This window comes from Mustela nigripes, chromosome 6, assembly GCF_022355385.1.
Source record: "Mustela nigripes isolate SB6536 chromosome 6, MUSNIG.SB6536, whole genome shotgun sequence".
In the NCBI taxonomy this organism is placed as follows: domain Eukaryota; kingdom Metazoa; phylum Chordata; class Mammalia; order Carnivora; family Mustelidae; genus Mustela; species Mustela nigripes.
The window spans coordinates 132,463,337-132,483,649 of NC_081562.1; the positions used below are offsets into that span (position 1 = coordinate 132,463,337).

The following is a 20,313-nucleotide window of genomic DNA, read 5'->3' on the forward strand; positions in this document are numbered from 1 at the left end:
ACCTTTTTTTCCTTAACTCTGTGCTGTCCACTATATATAAATTATACCTTTTTTTCCTTAACTCTGTGCTGTCCACTATATATAAATTATACTTGGGAAGAACCTCTCAGAAGAGGATTATTGGTCATCTAGATTGGTGCAAAATTAACTATCATATACTATAGGCAATGCTTCATGTACACAGAGTTTCTACTGTATATTTTGACTTGGTCTTTAACTTGAGGTAGCCTGGGAGTGGGGCTAACAGAAAAAACTAGGGTCAGGGAAGTGGTCTTTGTAGGAGAGGTTCTCCCACTTCTTACCCAGCAGACATGGACTGAAGACATACATCTTTTTTCACATTTACCCATGTGTTCATTCCACAGATACCGAAGAGCTGTTTTGGGCCAGGTACTGTGGTAGGGCTGGGGCCAGGGTGTGACCCCAACCACAGGCCTGGTTCTTGGTTTTATAGAGCTACGCCGGCTGTCTGTGAGAAGTAGCCATCAAGCAATATGTTCACGAGTCAACATAAAGTCGAGAGTGTGAGAAGGGCCATAAGGGGGGATTTGATTTAGACAGGAGGTTGGAGAAGTCCTGCATGAGAACAGGACCTTTAAACTAAAATCTAGGAATAAGGGCGCCTGGGTGGCTCAGTGGGTTAAAGCTTCTGCCTTCGGCTCAGGTCATGATCCCAGGGTCCTGGGATCGAGCCCCGTATTAGGCTCTCTGCTTTGTCGGGAGCCTGCTTCCTGCCTCTCTGTCTACTTGTGATCTCTGTCTGTCAAATAAATAAATAAAATCTTAAAATAAATAAATAAATAAATAAATAAAATTAAATGTAGGAGTAAGTGGGAATGACATAGGCAAATAGGAGAAGGAGAAGGACTCCCAGTAGAAGAAGGTCCCTGTGGTGGGAGGCAGCAGGGTAAGTATGAGGCACCCAAAATCCAGCGTGGCTGGGGTCCAAGGGCAGAGGGAGGAGTGCTGGAGCGGCTGGGGAGCTGAGCCGCAGCCAGAGTGTTCTGGTCACCCAGGTCACTTCCAGTTAGTGGCTAAGGGAGGGCTAGGCTCTGCACTCTCTCTTTCACATAAATCCTTGGGATTTCAGAGAGCGCAGTTCTAGTAGGACCTTGAAGCACTGAAGGCACATGCCATGTGGCAGGATTTGAAATACAAACTAAAGCACAAAATACAAATAAATACAAAACAAGCAAAGACGAAATCCAAAACACGTTAAAAAACTGGTTTCCATGTGACAGTATAATAGGCATGTTGAGTAGGCATGGTCGTAGGTGAAGGTATTTCTGGAAGCTCATCTCTGCACAGACCCTCCACACTTCGGTCTCAGAGTGGGGATGGCAGGCCAGGGCCCGGCACACCCCGCCCCACTCTAGCACACATGCTGCTTTGCTTTCCCTGCCGGAAGGAAGCTCCTTCAAACCTGTAGCCTCTTTTCATTCGAGATATCTCATTTCAGGCTCTCATCCCCCCCACCCCTTAGCTCTTCTCCAAACTGTGCAGTAAGAATTCCAAAAAGCTCTTTCCTGAGAATTCAGAATCTACACTGGCATCATTTCCTGAGTATTGCTACTGAGAGAGAATCCACACCAACCCCCCTCCCTGCCCCACACTTCATCTATTTTGCCCATTAATAAATAAGCCTGTTTTCAAAATGTGCTTCTTTGTCAACTGCACAGATCTTCTGTTTGCTTTGAGAACATGGATGCACAATCAGGCTTTATTTGTGGGCCCCTTTTTAAAGAGGCTCTGTAGATGTGAGATTAAACCGAGCTGCCTGGCCTTTATGCAGACCATCAAAGAGAATCCCACTCTGGAAAGAAAGAAATGGCCACAGTTGCCCTGCCTGGCTCAAAGGTTCATAGTATTCAGTGTTGACAGCATTGTCCAGGGGCTGCATTCGGCCTCGGGGGCCTCCATCGGGGCTGCTGAAGGGAATATAGAACTCTCTGCAAGCTGTGTGAATAGCCGCCTCCCTCCCGGTCGGCTGTGCACACCCCTCGCCTCTCCTGGCCCTCCCTCCCAGAGGCCCTCTTTCACAGGCAGTGGGATCCAGCATACAAACAAGGTCAAGGAGCTTTGTGAGTGGAAGAGTGACATTTGCAAAGGGAGAGCACCCCTCAGCTGGGAATAGCGGGAAAAGGGCTAAGTGGCATGTGATCGGGAGGTGATGTCACCCTGGGTTTTCACAAAGAAAAGTGTGGCCTTTTCTTTAGGGAGATAGATGACATCAGCCTCTTGAATGGGGGCCGGTTCCACTTTGCCTTCTTTTTAGCTGTTAATGAGATTTCTCAAGCCTTGAGGGGAATGGGCTGGGAAGAACATGGCTTCCCTCCTCCATGGCTGGCTTGCTTGGAACACGAGCCAGTCCCTTCTTTTTCTTTTTCTTTTTTTTAATATTTTATTTATTTATTCGACAGACAGAGATCATAGATAGGTAGAGAGACAGGCATAGAGAGAAGGGGGAAGCAGGCTCCCTGCTGAGCAGAGAGCCTGACGTGGGGCTTGATAACAGGACCCTGAGATCATGACCTGAGTGAAGGCAGAGGCTTAACCCACTGAGCCACCCAGGGACCCCGAGCCAGTCCCTTCTTGAGTTCTTATGGACATGTAGGATCATATGAAAGGGCTTTTAAAAAATATAATTTTAGAGGCTTGGCAAAGAACCTCCATGAGGTCAGCAGTGTTTCTCTTAGACCTTCCCTCTGCTTTTCTTTCCCTCACATGGCCTTCTCAATAGTCTGTTGACTTCTGGTCTTTCAGGGGAACTCCTTCTCATTAGTAATTTTTATTTTTTCTGTGACTTAGAATATATGAGCTTGGGTTTCTGAGAGGTTCACCCTTTGAGGACAAAGGTCTTATCTTTTGTAATAACATTATCCATTTGCCTTATATGCAAATGCTGGCTCATCTCTCTTCGGGTGTGACGGTGAATCAACTTGGGTCTTTGGGGCAGTCTGGGCCTGTTCTCCACAGGACAGATCGTTTGCAATTGTGCATTAGCTTATAGTGACTGCCCGTAGCCTCTGGAAGCAGGATTATCAAGAACCTGCTTTTCCTTGGTTCAACCTACCAACCGATCAATCAACCAACCAACCAACCAACCAGCGTGTTTATTTTTCCATTAACTGGCTCTGGGCTTGGTATTGAGAATGTAGAGAGTGTATTAGTTTACTCAGGTAGCCATAAGAATATGCAGCCGACTGGGTGGCTTAAATAGCATAAATTTATTTCTCACTGTTCTGAAGGCCTGAAGTCCAAGATCAAGGTGTCAGCAGATTTAGTTTCTCCTGAGGCCTCTCTGATTGCTTGCAGACAGTGGACTCCCTATGTATGTCCTCACAGGACCTTTTCTCTGTGAGCACACACCCTGGTGTCCCTTCACATATCCTAGTTTCCTCTTCATAGAAGGACACCAGTCAGATTGGATTCGGGCCCACTCTAGGGGCCTCATTTTGATGTAATCACCTCTCTAATGGCCCTATGTCCAAATAGGGTCACATACTAGGTACTGGGGCTTAGGGCATCAGTGTATGAATTTTAGCAGAGAGAACTCAGCCCACAACAGAGAAGAAGGACTTTAACTCCTTGACTTTAGGGAGTTAGTCATCTACTAGGGGAGAAAGACAAATAGACCAACTGTAGAAATAAGTCCAGGATAAGTCCATGATGCTGTGGGAGCAGAGGAGATGGAGGATGGCTTGAGGGACATTGAGAGTCTCTCCAGACAGCTCTCATGCTTGAGCTGAGTTTTTGAAGAGTGAATAAGAATTGATCAGTCGGACTAATATCCGGGAGAGGAAGGTATTTCTAAATAGAAGCAGGGGGGCTTGGGATATAGCACCCGAATTTTGTAATGGGCAAGGATTTCAGCTGGAGCACATGTTCTCAATGCCAACCCCAAGTGTATGAAAATTGGTTCTTGGGATAATGCATAAAGCACAGATATGTATCATATGCAGCATGTGCTTTATGTGTAATGTTAGCATCCCATGGACGAGAACTTAGGAAAATATATCTAGGAAGTTTCCCTAGAAGGGCAATAAAGACCAGTTGGGAAACACTGAGCTCCAGGGAATGAGGGAGCTGTGGCAGGACAGGTTGTCAGAGATCAATTGGTCAGAGCCATTGCAAGAACTTGGATTTTATTTCCTGTTGTCTGTCCTGAGCCTTGCCTCTGCATAGTGCAAAAATTCACAACAATCCTGAAGGATGATGTTCACAGTGAAAGTGATTTTATGAATTGTGGTCAGCAAAGATCCAGGGCACGCTCACCAGGCCGGGATGTGAATCACACCTTCTGGTCCTCATGGCAGACAGAGGCCCTTCTCTTGCTGGTGATGAATTGCTTTCATAGTCACTTTCTGCTGGGCAGTGATAGATATAATGTCGCAGAGAGAGAATTTTTTTTTTTCCTAAGATTTTATTCATTTATTTGACAGAGATCACAAGTAGGCAGATAGGCAGGCAGACAGAGAGAGAGGAGGAAGTAGGCTTCCGGCAGAGCAGAGAGCCTAATACGGGCTCAATCCCAGGACCCTGGGACCATGACCTGAGCCGAAGGCAGAGGCTTTAACCCACTGAGCCACCCAGGCCCCACCCCTGAGAGAGAATGTTAAAACACCTGTCACAGTCAGCCTTTGAAGTAGCCTCCTTGCCAATTGAGAAGGAGTCTTCTGTTCAGTCAGTTAGTAAGCAATCTCTTGGTAAAGACAAACGAGTAAAAACATGGACTCCTGTGACTGTTTTATTCTTTAGTGTGATATAAGGTAAAGAAATCCTGTCCCATTCGGGCAGAAATTTAAGTAAAAGAGAAGTTTTCAAGAAACGTTAGTTGTGTTTAAGTGAGCAGTTATTTCCCTAAACACTGACTGGGCTTTCTCTCACATTTGCACTTATTATATCCTGTCCTCCTATCCTGGCCTCCGTCTGTTTGATATTTGGATCGTTTTCTTTGTGATACAGCAAATGTTTAAGCATGGAGACTGAACACAGTCTTCATGTAGAACCAAAGCATAGATTTCTGCACTGTGATACTCTGTCTGATTTGTATTGATGGCAAATTCTCACTTGTGTCTTTTTGCCAAGAAGCTCTTAATGGGTGATGTTGTTTATAAATTAACTGACATTTATAAGATTGGGATAATAATTTACTAAGAAAATCATGCACCTCTTTTTGCTTTGGCTTCAGAACCTTTTCAGCGAGATCCTAGTAATCAGAGGCAGCATTAAACATAGGCAGACCTTTCAGAATGAGTGGGAAAGCTAAATCCTGACATTATTTGCCTCCTTGACAACAGAAAATACACATACACACAGTTGACCTTCATTTAATGTTGGCTCTAAGTCTGGCAACGAGTGAGGACCATTTAGGAGTCTTGCAACCCAATTCCCATGTCGCTACTGTTTGAAAAAGTTTGAGTTCTGTTTCCATTGCTCCTCTTTGAAACAGTTATAAAAGGAAAAAAAAAAAAAGTAACTCCCAAACAACCATGACCTTCCCAAATCATATATTGCAGAATTTATAATAGTCCTTAAATTTGGGCCAAATGAAGGGCTTTCTGGAATCTTCTGTTTGTGTTCTTGTTCCCTAGCAACAACATCCCTGAGAGATACTGCACATACTTTCCAGGGGATTCCACACTCTTTCATTCAACACGAAAAAAAGAAACCACACTTATTTTTTTTTTCTTCACAGTTTCAAATTTTGTGACAGCCAAAAATGACTAAACCAATGCAGAACAAACCACAAAGTTCAGGTTAGAACATTAATTTTTGTCCCAGAAGTTTCACTTTTTGAACATTCACTTCTATATTGCCATATTTGTCTATGGCATTATTTATCCAATGACTTGATTTCTTTTTTTTTTTTTTAAGATTTTATTTATTTATTTGACAGAGAGAGATCACAAGTAGATGGAGAGGCAGGCAGAGAGAGAGAGAGGGAAGCAGGCTCCTTGCTGAGCAGAGAGCCCGATGCGGGACTCCATCCCAGGACTCTGAGATCATGACCTGAGCCGAAGGCCGCGGCTTAACCCACTGAGCCACCCAGGCGCCCCAAGGACTTGATTTCTTTATGTGCTCCTGTGTATTCAGAGGAACTAATACCTGCCTTCCATGGCATTTTGACTCACACGACAAAGAAGGAATCTCTGAGGCAGGAATAGCAACTACATTCTAGAAGGTTTAATAGAATTTCATATTTTCTATGTAACTAATGACATTAATACATTTGTTCCTATTTTTTTTTTTAATTTTATTTAGTTATTTGGCAGACAGAGATCACAAGTAGGCAGAGAGGCAGGCAGAGAGAGGGGGGAAGCAGAGAGCCCGACGTGGGACTCGATCCGAGGACCCTGAGATCATGACCTGAGCCGAAGGCAGAGGCTTAACCCACTGAGCCACCCAGGCGCTCATGTCCCTGATTATTTTTTTCTCCTAGTTATACCTACAGACTGTTTAGAAGCTACACGATAGAGATTTTAGTACTTAAATGTTTAAGATATTAATTGTGATGAAAATAAACTGCCATATAAAGAGTGAATGAAATGAAATAAAAATGAAAATGAAAGTGAGTGAAAATACAATTTAAATGCTTGGTGCATTGTTAATTGACATCTCACTTATTATCACTGGACCAAGGAATTATTTTAAAACATGTGATGTTGTTTTGAAAATGTTGATATTATCATCTTTAAAAAGTGCTACTAACCATGTGTGGAGTCCTTTGGTTAGTGCTTTAAATATTGTCTCAGGTTTTGTCCAAAAATGTGCTGAAGTTAGCATTATCATCCCCACATTACAGATAAGAACACTGAGGAAGGAGTCCTGGAGAAGTTCAAGAACCTCCCCAAACATACAAATCCAGTGAGTGATAGAATCAGGACACAGAACCAAGGTAGTATAGAACTCCAAAGCCTTTGTCTTAAAGAGCTACATTCTGCCTAAAGGCAAGTGTGTTTTTCCCACAACTTTTCATTGCAAAAGAGCTTAAGCCATATTGCAGTGCAGAGATGGTCAGAGTTTATAGCGAGAGATTTTGTAACTAAATTCCCACTGAGGATTATGAATGTTTGAAAATGAGCATTTGCAGTCTTTCCCAAGTAAATAATATTCTGGTTCCAAGGTCTCCCCACTGAATTACACAATTCCTCCTTTCTTCGGGTTCAAGTAGCAATAATGGAGGGGAAGCCCATTACTTAGCAAACGACGAGTTCAAAATAGCTGATGTTGTTTGTCCTTCAACACAGTACGTGCTCTGTTATTCATTTATAAAGTGCTCCTCTTTGGGCATTGCTCTGTAGGGTTGACAGAATCGTAAACTTCTGAGCTGGGCTGGACCACAGAGATTATCTAATTGGTTACCATGCTCTAGTTTCCCAAACTAGTTTACAGGAGTTTTATTACAGTGAGGAGTGAAAGGATAGCTGCCCCCAAAATAGTTTGGCTTGACGGGAGGTCAACAATAGGGGACATGGTAGAGCTCTAGATGGGGTAAATTGGGGAGCCCCACCTGAAAAAGTGTTGCCCCTCTCCAAGGAAGTGACCTCGAGGGCTGGATGCCTGCAGCCTTTGCCCTCTGAGTGGCCTGCACCCCGGTATCATCCCAGAAAATGATCCTGTGTCTCAGGCTTGGACAGAGCTTAGATGGCTAAAGGATACAACCATTGGCAAGGTGCCCCCTCACATATCTGTGCATTTGTTGAGAGGGAGTACCCTGGCTGTGGAGGAAAGGTTGGGAGTAAATGATGGTGGGGCATTCTGCAAAGCCATGCGGGGAAGTTCATGAGCCTTTCCCTGGAAGCCTACTGTGGGCCACAACAATTAAATCAGAAGAAAGCAGGATTGGAATGCATACTTTTAAATAGAAGTATGAGGGTTGAACTTGGAAGTCCCATCAAGAGAACCCATTTCTTCAGTCTTTGCCTATTTGGGAGATTTCATAAAGGAGCTATAAATAGCCTTAGGCTGGACTAGGCATGTATTTTGGGGGGGGGGATTAGTCTAGTTGCCTTGGTCTCATTTCATTTCCTTGGAAGATATTTTTATGCCATTTTTATATGTTTTGTTCAGAACTCAGATAATTTAAAAAATGCTTAAGAGAAAGATTGAGTGCTCGATTGATTTCTGAATTGTAAGCAAAGAACTGCTACTGAGGAACCTTTGTTTGATTTGGCCAGAATGCATAGATGAGGAAGAGAAAGGACACGGTCAATCAAAATGAAGAGACAACACGATTGGCTATACTTCTCTGGGTCAAAATGAAAGATTGTTATCCTTTCGTGTACAGGAAATTAAAATTTACACTATGTGAAAAGTTCCCAAATATGGCTCCATTGGGTTCATTTCTCTTTGATGATGTACTAAGGTAAAACACTGTAGTAGTCGGCTCCTGGATATCTGAGAGAGTCAGATAGATACGATAATCTTAATTTTGAATTTCTATGGCATCTTCTATAGTCATTTAAAAGTCATTTTGTAACTATAGGCAGAATCCATTTCAAGCTCCTCGCCTGTTTTCCAAGTCATTAACTTCATGGTATGGCCTCATTCTTTCTTTCTTTTTTTGTCCCTACCATTGAAAACAGATGACTCTACTCCATATCCATTGCTGTATGGAAATCAGTCAGACAAGTGATTTTCTGAAAATCTGGGCCTGGGATGAGGTCGTTATGAAAGAGGAAACTTTTTAAACCCTTACTGGTTACTCAGTGCTAGAAATCATTATCCTTAGTTCTTGGTTTTGTGTTTCTCCTATTGTGCTGCTGAGCCCTAAGTCTGTAGCTTTCTCAAGGGTAGACTTTACTGGATCTGAATGTTTGTGCCCCTGTCCCGCCATGCCTGCCCCCACCAAAACATGTGTGTTGAACCTAACCCCGAAGGTGATTTAGGTAGGTAGGGCATTTGGATTTAGGAGGTAGGGCATTTGGGAGGTGATGAGGTAGGTGATGAGGGCTCTGGGATTAGGCCCTTATAAGGGCCTATAAGAGAGGCCACGAGAGATCCCTCTATAAGAGAGGCCACGAGAGATCCCTCTGGTATATGGCTTCTGTGACCCAGAAGAAGGTGTTCACCCAACCATGTGGGCACCCTGAGCTTGGTCCTCTAGCCTCCAGAACTTTGTGAAATAAATAAATTCCTGTTGTGTATAAGCTACTCAGTCTGTGGTATTTTGTTATAGCAGCCCAAAGAGACTGAAACCAACTTTCTCTGTCTTCGAACCTTATCCTTAACCAACCATTATCTCAACCTCTGTCTGATAAATAGGAAGTAATTAACAGAAGAAGGAGTCAGGAGAGCTTACACACCCCTACTCCTTCAAGTATTATACTCATAGTGGCTATAGTTTTGTGTCAGTCTTCAAGTTTGGCCGCACTGTCTATCAAAAGAATGGGGGTACATTAGCTTCCGTAGGACTGCTGTAACAAAATACCAAAAACTGATTGTCTTCAAACAACAGAAATTTATTTTCAAAGTTTCAAAGGCTAGAAGTCCAAAATCCAGGTGTTAGCAGGGTCATTTCTCCAGGGACTCTAGGGAAGAATCCTCTTTTAGGTCCTGCAAGTTGCTGGCAATCCTTGGCTTTCTTTGGCTTCTAGAAGCATAATTCCAGTTTCTGTCTCCATCCTCAGTGGCTTTCTTCCTTCTGTGTGTCTGTATCCAGATTTCCCTTTTCCCATGAGGACACCTATTATATTAGATTTCAGCCCTACTCTGATCCATGGTGACCTCATCTTAACTTGGTAACATCTACAAAGACCCTGTATCCAAATATGGTCACATTCACAGATCCCATGTGGATTTGATTTCTGGGGGACACTATTCACCCTAAGATGGGAGTGTCTGCAACTTTTGACAACGTTCTCTCTTGGGGTCACCATGCTTTGTCTTCATTCTTTTTCCTTTATTCTCAGGAGGATTTCACATTCCTCGGTCTTTTATTATCTGATCTTTTTCTCTGGTTTCATCTGTGATTGCTCTAGTTTGTGCCAACCCACAAAATGTCCCAGAAAATTAATCTGCAAATCCTTAAGATCAGATCATATCCTTGAAATCAGGTGGATCCTGGGGGCTCTACACTTGGCCTTGTCTATCAAGAGTCTAGTGATCTGCTTTTTGTATTTCCTCTCAGTAGAATAGATACCTATCATTTGCCTTTCTCCTGCATCCCAGGAGAGCAGTACCCATATTAAGACTGTTGGGAAATTAACTGTTAAAATCAGAATTAACAGGTAAAATTGCTGACTTTTTGTGGTTCTTCTCCATGCAACAGTCACCTTTGGACAGCTTTGGCCATTTTAGAGAGCTTTCTACCTCCACTTTCTACCCCTTTCCTTAAATTTCTCAGTTCAAAATTGCTTTACCTATATTATTTGCATATCTCATAGATGAAACAGAAGTGAGGCCTGTGTATGCCAGGAAATAGTTCAACCTTGCCTTGGGCTGGACCATCCCCCACTTCTGAGCTCTTAGTTGCCATTTTGCACCATACCTGCCCCACCGGAAGAATCCTTATTGGCAACGTCTTCCAGCAAGCCCGCTTAGGCTGCCCTGTAGCATGTCAGAGGGAAACTGGGCTAAGCAGTTTCTCAAGGTATTATAGAAGAGAACGTTTTTAATTTTAAATAATAGAAAAACAAAATCCGCATCAGTCAGTCATTTTAATGAAGTGCGTGAGCATCATGATTTATTGTGTTTAAAATGTATTCTTTTTCTGTATTGTGACTTTTCACCTTTTTTTTTTAACACTGACCACTGATTTCTCAGGTGTTTCCTTTGGAAGTTGAAGGATGAGGATGTGAAGATGTCCTGTTTGGGTCTCTGTTGCTTTTCTTCCAGCCTCGGTGGGCTTTGGCCACGCCTGTTCCATGCTGGCAGCCCTCCAAGTACTATTGGTTTACAGATCATTGTTTCAAGAAAATGCCAAGAGAGAGACTTGGTAGTTTCAAGAAAATACCAAGAGACTGCATTTGAGCAACTGTAGAGAAATACAGAAAGCACTTCTAACTTTGAGCCTGTGGTTCCATTTAGCTGTTTCCTTGCTGGTTTGCTTTTATTAGAACTCTTTTATTTAAAAGTGACACTAACAACCCAAAACCTTGAAGAGAGAACATACTTAGATTATGCTTAATTTTTGTGTGTGCATTCTGAAATTTTATACCTTGCTTATTTTAGACCAAAACAGCAAAACAAAACGAAATCAGCATTAGCAAAGTCCTTTTATGAAAAAGATTTAAACTATCTTCACAAGTAAGCAAGTTTAGCAACAGCTTTTAACTCTTCCTTGTTATGAGTTTAGTAGATCAAGGTGCTTCCTGCTGATAAGGTAAGCACTTCCTTTCAGCTGATGACTGGGAGTTTGGAGGAAAAGAAATCAAATAGATTATCAGTCACCAGGACTAAAAGTTTTATAAAGATTAACTAATGAAAACTGAAAAACATGTGATTCTCTGTAGGACCTTATTCTATTCCAGCTCAGCTGCTGTCTCATGATATTAATATATTAGATTTTGTCAGATTTGCCTCACATTAAATGAAAAAGGGTTTTGCTTTATTTTTTTCAGGTTGCTGTGGTGATTTTCCCCTCAGTAATGGATAGAACAGTAATGACGACAGTGTTCAACACTGCCCTTTCAGTGCTTTTGGGCTCCAGTGCCCAACGAGGCATAGTGGAGAGAACACAGAACTGGGCTTAGGGGTGGAGGGGCCGGGCAGAGATGGTCGGTGGCCCCAGATGTACATTCACAACCTGAGCTACAAGTCCAGCAACCCTCTGGAGCCTCATTTTGCTTGTCTCAAAATAGCATAGCTGATACGATCTGATATGATCATTCCTGGCTTTTGCAGAGTTGTTAGGAATTTCAAATAAGATAATGTGTTTATTAAAAGCTGTTTGAAAAACTATGAGCTACCATGCAGATATGAACTCTCTTTACTGTAGCTTAATGAACAACTTAATGAAAAGCCTTACTTTGGTTATTTCATTTAATCTGTACAGCAACCCTATGAGGTTAAGGATTAATGCTGTTACAGATGAAGAAATCGTGGATGAGAAATGTTCAATTAGTTATGCAAGTGGTAACACAGCCAAGGTTGGAACTCGGTTAGTCTTGTGTCATGGCCTGTACTTTACTTGGAATATTATGATATTTTCAAAAGTTTTGCAACCTAACATGCAAATTAGGCAACTCTGAAATTGTGTTGTCTCCTCCATGAAAATCTCTTACCAGCTGGCTATAAAGAACTACTTTCTCTAACTTCTATTTCTTCCAAAAATGTCTCTCTCAAAACCTTTAATTCACTCTGTTCTCTACTTCTTGGTTTTTTTTTTTCCTCACTTAATCATTTTCCTAATGGCGACCCCTAAAATGCTTTCCTAAATCACTTTCCTCTATTTTAAAGATTTTATTTATTTACTGAGAGAGAGTGTGAGAGAGAGAGCAGGGTGGGGAGGGGAGAAGCAGATGGAAAGACAAAGAACATTAAGCAGACTCCAAGCCCCACACAGAGCCCAGCGCGGGCTCAGTCCCATGACTGGAGATCATGACCTGAGCCGAAATCAAAGTCAGATGCTTAACCAACTGAGCCACCTGATTTATAACTCATTCATTTATTCATCCATTTTATTTATTATTTATTTATTCATTTATTTTTAATGTTTTTTAATGTTTCCCCTCCCCAAATTTAAATTTAGCAGTAAAGTAAAATGACAATACTTGTTTATGTAGAAAGTTTTTAGTGTTTGGACATCAGCAACACTGATAACAACTACAGAGGTAAAGCACCTTCTCAAATAGCTATATTTTAAAATTCCACAATCTTTATTAAAAAGAAAACAAAACACACCCGGTTTCTAACCCCAGGAGGTGCAGAAATAGTAAATTCAATAAAACAAACAGGCGTGCTACCCAATATGAATAAGACGTTATTGATGAGGCAGAATTAAACTTAGCTTTTGATTCATTTCCGCATTTGGAACACATTCTCTCTTTCTCAGAATCATACACAATGGGACTTTTAGATTATCTTCATATTTCTTTTGACTGATGATGGGCTTAGTATGTGTTGATAGCGGTTCTAAATCACATTTCTGGTATTAGAATGGACTCCCTTTTCCAGAGCTAATTAAGTGGAAAATGATGCATAAATAAAATTTGGAAGACCCATATTATACATTCTTTAAAAACTCCACTATGTATTGTGAATTATAGTTGTCATTTGCTTCCATTTATAATTTTAAAAAGTTTAGCTCTTGGTGTGACTTTATAATTTTTCATTTTCATCCATAATTATACCATTCCAAATTGCTGTTTTCATGTCTCACTGTTAGCCAAATGATAGTTTAGATTTATGAAACACAGTATCAAATAAATTCATTACATATTTAGTTTTTCGGTATTTAATTTTTTGGTTAATAGAAATTTTCATAGTTTTTTGTGAGTATGTTTTTCCTATCACTGAAAGAGAGCATGGGGGAAAAAAAGACATCATTCATTTTTTTCAGTTTTTAAAATGTATATTTTGACATATTTTATTTTTGCCTGATACCATCTACACATGTGTCAAAGAATACCAAAGTCAAGGAAAAACTGATGATACCCAAGAGAATGAAGGATAACTGGCTAAATGCTGATTAAAATCTCTCATCTGTGGACTGGAAATAAGTATCCAAAGAGAATTATGCTAACACAGTAGTATCAAAACTAACAACTTTTAAAATATCTTGTAGCAACTCACCAGGACCATTTATTTATTATTATTTTTATAACTTACCACCAATTAACATGTAAAGGATAAAACAAAATTCACTGGTTTTTCCAAATCAAAGCTTATTGAAGTTACTCTTTGCAAACTAAAGGAAAAGCAAAGGGAGTTTAATGACTTACAAAAGGGCAGGTGGGGATACCACTTTTTAGATCTATAAATGGATTTTTTTCCAGAGGCATTAAATATGCCTGGCTTCTATAACACTACTTATAGTATCATATATGCTAAATAAATACTTTCTGAATGAATGGATGCGAACTGGAAAGCTATTTCCATCTCTTTGAGAATATAGAAATACAAAGAGTGAAATTTCTACCTTAATGATCAGAATTAACTTCATTTTCCAGTACTTCATAGTTTTACCATAAAATACCACTAAATGAATGTATTCTACTTTACATTTGACTTGAACTTGTAAATCAAACTTGTTTCCTTTTGATACGTTAAGCCTTGGACGTAGTGAGTACACAAAGGAGAAAAGGAGAGAAAGCTCCAGAGTTTTTAAGTGCCCACACTTGTGATCTTTTCCTACTCACCGCTCAGTCTTTTCACCCCAAGAGGGTACTTCCAATAATATTGGAATTTCTCCTTAAAAAACACACACTTCAGTGCTGTTGAGGAGAGGAGAACATGACATACCTAAAAGTACAGTTTGGCTTTGTGTTTTATAAACCTTGTTTATGTTTGCTCTAAATCTTAGGGAAAAATTCACAGTGGGCCTCTGGAGCTGTAAGTGGGTAAATAAAATTAAAGCCATGATTTCTCAAAGCATCACTGGATGCCAAGAATCTGATACCATCATTCCAGTTTACACTGACCCGTTTAAGGGTATTCGTATCCTGTTATTCGCAGAAGAATTTACAAGGAAATCTAAAACCACTGGAAGAGACAATGGAAAATGTCATGCAGATTTTTAGATGAATCAACTATGATAAAAAAAAAATTGAGTTAGCTTGTCTGGTGAACGGAATAAAATAAAAAATGCAGAGATGAGCTATCCAACCTTCCACCTCCTTATTCTCTTTTATATGATGTGGCCATGAAGTTGTTCTCCTCCAAAGACTTTTTCCCCACTGGATTTTTTAAATCTGATACAACTGATACCAAGGTCCATAGGAGCTGAAAATGTGGGTTGGGAAAATGTGGGCAGGGTAACAGAATGCTTTCACTTCCCTATGATGTACTTTAGTAGAAGGTGCTGAATCTTCAGATAATTTGTATGGGGGTCACTATGTTCCAAGACTCCAGGGGGCACCATTTGATGGCTTATTCTGTGACCGGCGCCCCCTGATGTTGTGCAGTGGGGCTGTGTCAACTGTGCTGATCTTGGCTTCAGGAATGTTTTCCATGTGTTGTTCCAGGAGGAAAACTATTTTCTAATCTTTCATGGCACTCATGCTTTTTCAACATCCACCACAGTCTATAAACAATATCAGCACAGCTAATTTTGAACCGCTTTTTCATGGGGCTTTAACCAGAAATGAAGGTAGAAGCCTTATAGGCCATAGGAAAGGTACTGCTCTGTGCGACACACATTTAAGTCTGAAAACATGGGTTTTCAAAGGGAAGGAGGAAACTGGCAACTCAAGAAGATAGTGACATATTGGACTAGAATCAGGTTTCTTTACCAAATCAAGATTCTTCTGGGGTGCCTGGGTGGCTCAGTGGGTTAAAGTCCTGGGTTTAAAGTGGGTTTAACCCACAAAGTGGGTTAAAGCCTTTGGCTCAGGTCATGATCCCGGGGTCCTGGGATCGAGCCCCAGTCAGGCTCTCTGCTCAGCGGGAAGCCTGCTTCCCCCCACCTCTCTGCCTGCCTCTTTGCCTACTTGTGATCTCTCTCTGTTAAATAAATAAAATCTTTAAAGAGAAAAAAAAAAATATTCTTCTTAGAATTCTTCTCAGCCATTTTCAGTTATGTGGTGATTCTGTATGTTCTTTTTAACCCTTATAAAACCTTTTTTCTAACTCACTGTACATTTGTAGAGTGTGGACAGGAGACATGACCTCAGCTTTACGGGTTGCTTAAAGTCACAGCAGTTTAATTGTCCTCATGTGACAATGCACGTACATTCATTTTTTAAATCCAAAAAGTCTTGATGCAGATTGAGAGAGATATTTGGAAGACTTTGGCAACTAATAAAGAATATTCTGAAAAAATAGAAAAGGTGGCTTGGATATGTTGGCAGAGCAAGCAATGTTTTTGTTTTTTTAAAGATTTTATTTATTATTCATTTGAGCAATTGAACGCACTCGTGTGAGTAGGGAGGGAGGAGGTGAGAGAGAATCTCAAGTGGATTCCCTACTGATCATGGAGCCCTGACAGGACTTGGTCTCAGGACCCTGAGATCATGACCTGAGCAGAAACCAGGAGTCAGACACTTAACGAACTGAGCCACCTAAGAGCCCCAAGGAATGTTTTTTAATCACCAAAAATTGCTATTGGAAAAAAGGGGGATCTATCTTTTTTCCCCTAATTTTATCTTTTTTTTTTTTTTTTGTAATTTTGTCTTTAAAGTCTGAGCCTTGCTCAAATTTTACTCCTTTCACAAAGTTTTCTCTACCTATCCCTTCTCAAATCCCCAAATTCATACAAACTACTTGAGCCTGTAGAATTCAGTACTTGGATGCAATCAGATTGCTTGGATTGGTGTCCTGCTCTACCACTGACAAACAAGATAACCTTGACCAAGTCACTTGACCTTTGTGTGCATTGCTTTGCTCACTTGAGAAATACAGATAATAATCGTACCTGCTTCATGTGGTTATTATGAGTATTCAAAAAGGAAAAAAAAACCTGGAAACATATCTAAGTACTTCGTGGCATTTCCTTTTTGTATATACCACATGGTGCAATATCTGATTGTTTCTTGTCATGATTTGCCTTAATTTCTTTCTAGGGCATAATATATACACATAAAATATAAGCTTCATGTTTGGGTTTTCCATGCTTGGGTCTTATATATCCAGGTTTTGTTTGTTTAGTTAGTGTTTAGGTATAAATAAGATTTTTGGGTTAGGACCTGTATCATTTACTATTTTTGTTTGTAACAGACTTGATTTTTTTAGAAGTGTTTTAAATTCACAGCAAAATTGAATGGGAGACAGAGTTCCCATTGATTTACCCCTGTCCCCACACATGTACAGCCTCTCCTATTATGAACATCCCCTGCCCCGCCAACCCCAACCATAGTGGGACATTTGTTACAACTGCTAAACCTACACTGACACTTCATTATCACCCAGAGCCCATAATTTACTTTATGGTTCCCTCTTGGCATTGTACATTCTATGATTGACAGATGTATAGTGACATATATCCACTATTGTAGTATCATAAAGAATAGTTTTACTGCCCTCAAAATCTGTGCTCAGCCTTTCTATCCCTCCTCTGCTCTAGCCCTGGCAAAGACTAATCTTTTTTACTGTCTCCATAATTTTGCCATTTCAAGAATGTCATGCACTTGGAATCATTTGGTAGTGGAGCCTTTTCAGACTGGTTTCTTTCATTTATGAATATGTATATACCTTTCCTCCATATCTTTCTCTGGCTTGATAGCTCATTTACTGTTAGCATTGAATAATATTCCATTGTCTGGATGTAGCACAATTTATTTTATGCTTTTAGCTACTGAAGGACATCTTGGTTGTTTCCAAGTTCTGGCAATTATGAATAAAGCTGCTATGGACATATCTTTTTTTTTTAATTTCCTATAGTCTCACATACAAAGGTAATGATTTTTAGCTCTTGGCATTCTAGATCTTGGATATGATAAGGAATCAAAAATAATGTATTACATACAAGGAAATTGGAGACTGAGAGACATGGTATTCACTAACACTTCTTGTTTAGTTCACTGCTCTTCCTACTGTGAAATTCTTTCCTAAATAAAATGAAGAAAATCTAAAAATTAGAATGCCATTTAAAGAATATTACCAAGGATTTGATGTGCTGAGAATAAGGACTAAGAATTATTATACCAAATGATATGATCAGTGTTTTTCAAGAATAAATTTAACAAGTTGTAGCCATGATTTTTTTCACTGTGCATTTTTCAATTCTCTTTTGGTTGGTTGTATTTTTGAATTTTTTCCAGGGGTCAATGCTCTCTTTGAACTGACTGAGTCTTGCTAATTTAACAGGTTGCGGTGGGGAGTTGTCTGGGCCCACGGGCTCCTTCAGCAGCCCCGGATACCCTAACACGTATCCCCCAAACAAGGAGTGCCTCTGGTATATTACCACAGCCCCTGGGAGTAGCATTCAGCTTACCATCCACGACTTTGATGTGGAGTATCATGCAATGTGCAACTTTGACATCCTGGAGGTAGGAATTCAGATCGCTTATCAGCACGTTCCCTCTACCCCAGAATTCGGGGTGGAACTAGAGATCACCCTGCAAAACTCCCTAAATTATTTCCAGTGGCCAGTTGTGTTCTATGTCCAGACATTTCAACAAGTATCCATTCTCTGTGAGTGATGTTGACGAAGAAATGGGATTAATAATCTCAGTTTGGGTTACCCTAAAAGCAGGGTCTGAAGGACTTGGTGGCAGGCAATTCAACTTGGAGATGGTACGAGGAAGCAGGCGTGAAGGGACAGCAGGAGGTGGGGTGAAGGGCGAAGAGCCAGTGAGGGAGCCCCTGAGGGCCACTTGGGGGACTCAGGTCCCACTGGGACCCTCTGAGGTGCCATTAGGACTGCTCATCAGACCATCCCTCTAAGGGTGTGAGTCTGAGGCACTGTCCCCAGACTCCTGTCCCCACTGATGGACTGCACTCAGGATTGTTATGGCCCCACATGTCAGTCTGAGAAATCTCCCTTAGGAAAGACGGTGGGGGGGGGGGGTGCAGAGTGTAGAGAAGGGGTGGCCTTGGTGAGATGGCAGCTGCCACTGGGGGATCCCCATGGTGCAGGGTGCGGAATGCGGCAACACTGCATGACATTTCCCTCAGATGATGAAGATGGCCTTTGAGAATCTATTATAATCAGGGATCTAGTCATTAGGAACAGAAACTGTCTGCTAAATTTAATGGCTTCCAACACACACAGCTCCTATCACCTCAGCTCTAAAAATGGCTATCATGCTTCATGACAAGGGTTCTGTTTCTACAGGATTTCAGCTCCATGAAGGGCTGGGTATTTCTTTGTTTTGGTTTTGCTTTACTACTATACCTACGGCGGAGTGTTTGGCAAACAGAAAAACACATGATATATATTTGTGGAATAGATGACAGCATATATATCTCTGATTGACACACCAAACTAACACACATAGCCGGAGGTTTGGGAAGGGATTTTGACATCCATTTTCCCATTTGAATGTTAAATAATCCTGCGAGGTAAGAAGGGAATTTTGTCCCCATTTTACCATCGTCAAAACAGAGGCTCAAAAATATTGATGGGTTTTTCCATGACCACAAGGACAGTGAGTGGATGAGCTTGGAACTGAATCCATCCCCTACTCCATGCTCTGCATAAGCCAGTACAAAAAGAGAGATAGAGGTGGGCAGTGTACAAGATGTTGAAATGATGAGTGGCATGAGCTTTAGAGGAAACTTTAGCACTTAAAACATCATTTAATCACAAAACAACTTCCTTTTTTTTTAAGATTATATTTATTTGTTAGAGAGAGAGAACAAGCAGGGGAAGCTACAGGCAGAGGGAAAAGCAGGCTCCCCCATGAGCAGGGAGCCCGATGCAGGACTTGATCCCAGACCCTGGGATCAAGACCTGAGCCCAAGGCAGATGCTGAACCCACTGAGCCACGAAGGCGTCCCAACAAGTTCTTTCTTTGAAAAGAAATGGGGTTGTCAAATCCCCTCACTGAGTGGAGGCGGAATCACAGAATTGTACTGAGCAGCTCTGGGCTCTCTAAATGCCGCAATGAGTGAAATCAGAGACGGAGCTGATTAAGTCTTTGTCTTAAAGCCTTTTACCCTTGTCTTCATGTCGGTCCTGGGTGTTGCCAAGTCATGACTCCATCTCAGAAGAGGAAAGGTTTTTGGGAAGAGAGAACAAGGTGACTCCTGAAATTCACACTCACAGTGTGAGTAGGACTAACACTCACATGTGGAAGGTACAAATGTTCTTTCTTGCCAGCAAGGATATTTTTCAGTGGCATAAAACCCCTTAACAGTTACAAAGGGTTTTCCACAGTAAAACCCTTTTCCACAGTAATGTGAAATGTTCCTAACCCTTCATTTTCATATTCCAAAGCACATGTGATTGTTGCCCACTTGGCAAAATGTAAATGGATTCATTGTGCTGAGGCTTTTGTCACACCCATGACATGAGAAAGCAGACTAGGGCTGTTTCCTGCAAGACTCAACTAGGGGGTACAGGGGGACAAGGCATGGTCTCTAGGCAGCTGCATTTAGGCAGTCTGAACCCTGCGCAGAAAGAGCTCTGAGGTGAGGCTCCCATCAGCTGGGGCTTATTTTTATTAGAACAACGTGGTCTCCCATGTTGCATCCAAATCAGGGTTTGGGGGGACTCTTTCGAGCCCCTTAAGTATTTTTGGGAAAGTTTACTTTTTACGGCTGAAATCA

The 20,313-nt window shown here is 41.2% G+C and overlaps 1 protein-coding gene across 1 annotated transcript in view; it reads left to right on the top strand.

The window, feature by feature from the left end:
* CUBN (cubilin) overlaps positions 1–20,313 on the top strand; it is a 258,604-nt gene that overhangs the window by 98,299 nt on the left and 139,992 nt on the right. Inside the window, exon 29 of the mRNA XM_059404241.1 lies at positions 17,908–18,089. Within this exon, the coding sequence (XP_059260224.1) occupies positions 17,908–18,089 (182 nt within the window). The remainder of the gene's footprint in view (positions 1–17,907; positions 18,090–20,313) is intronic.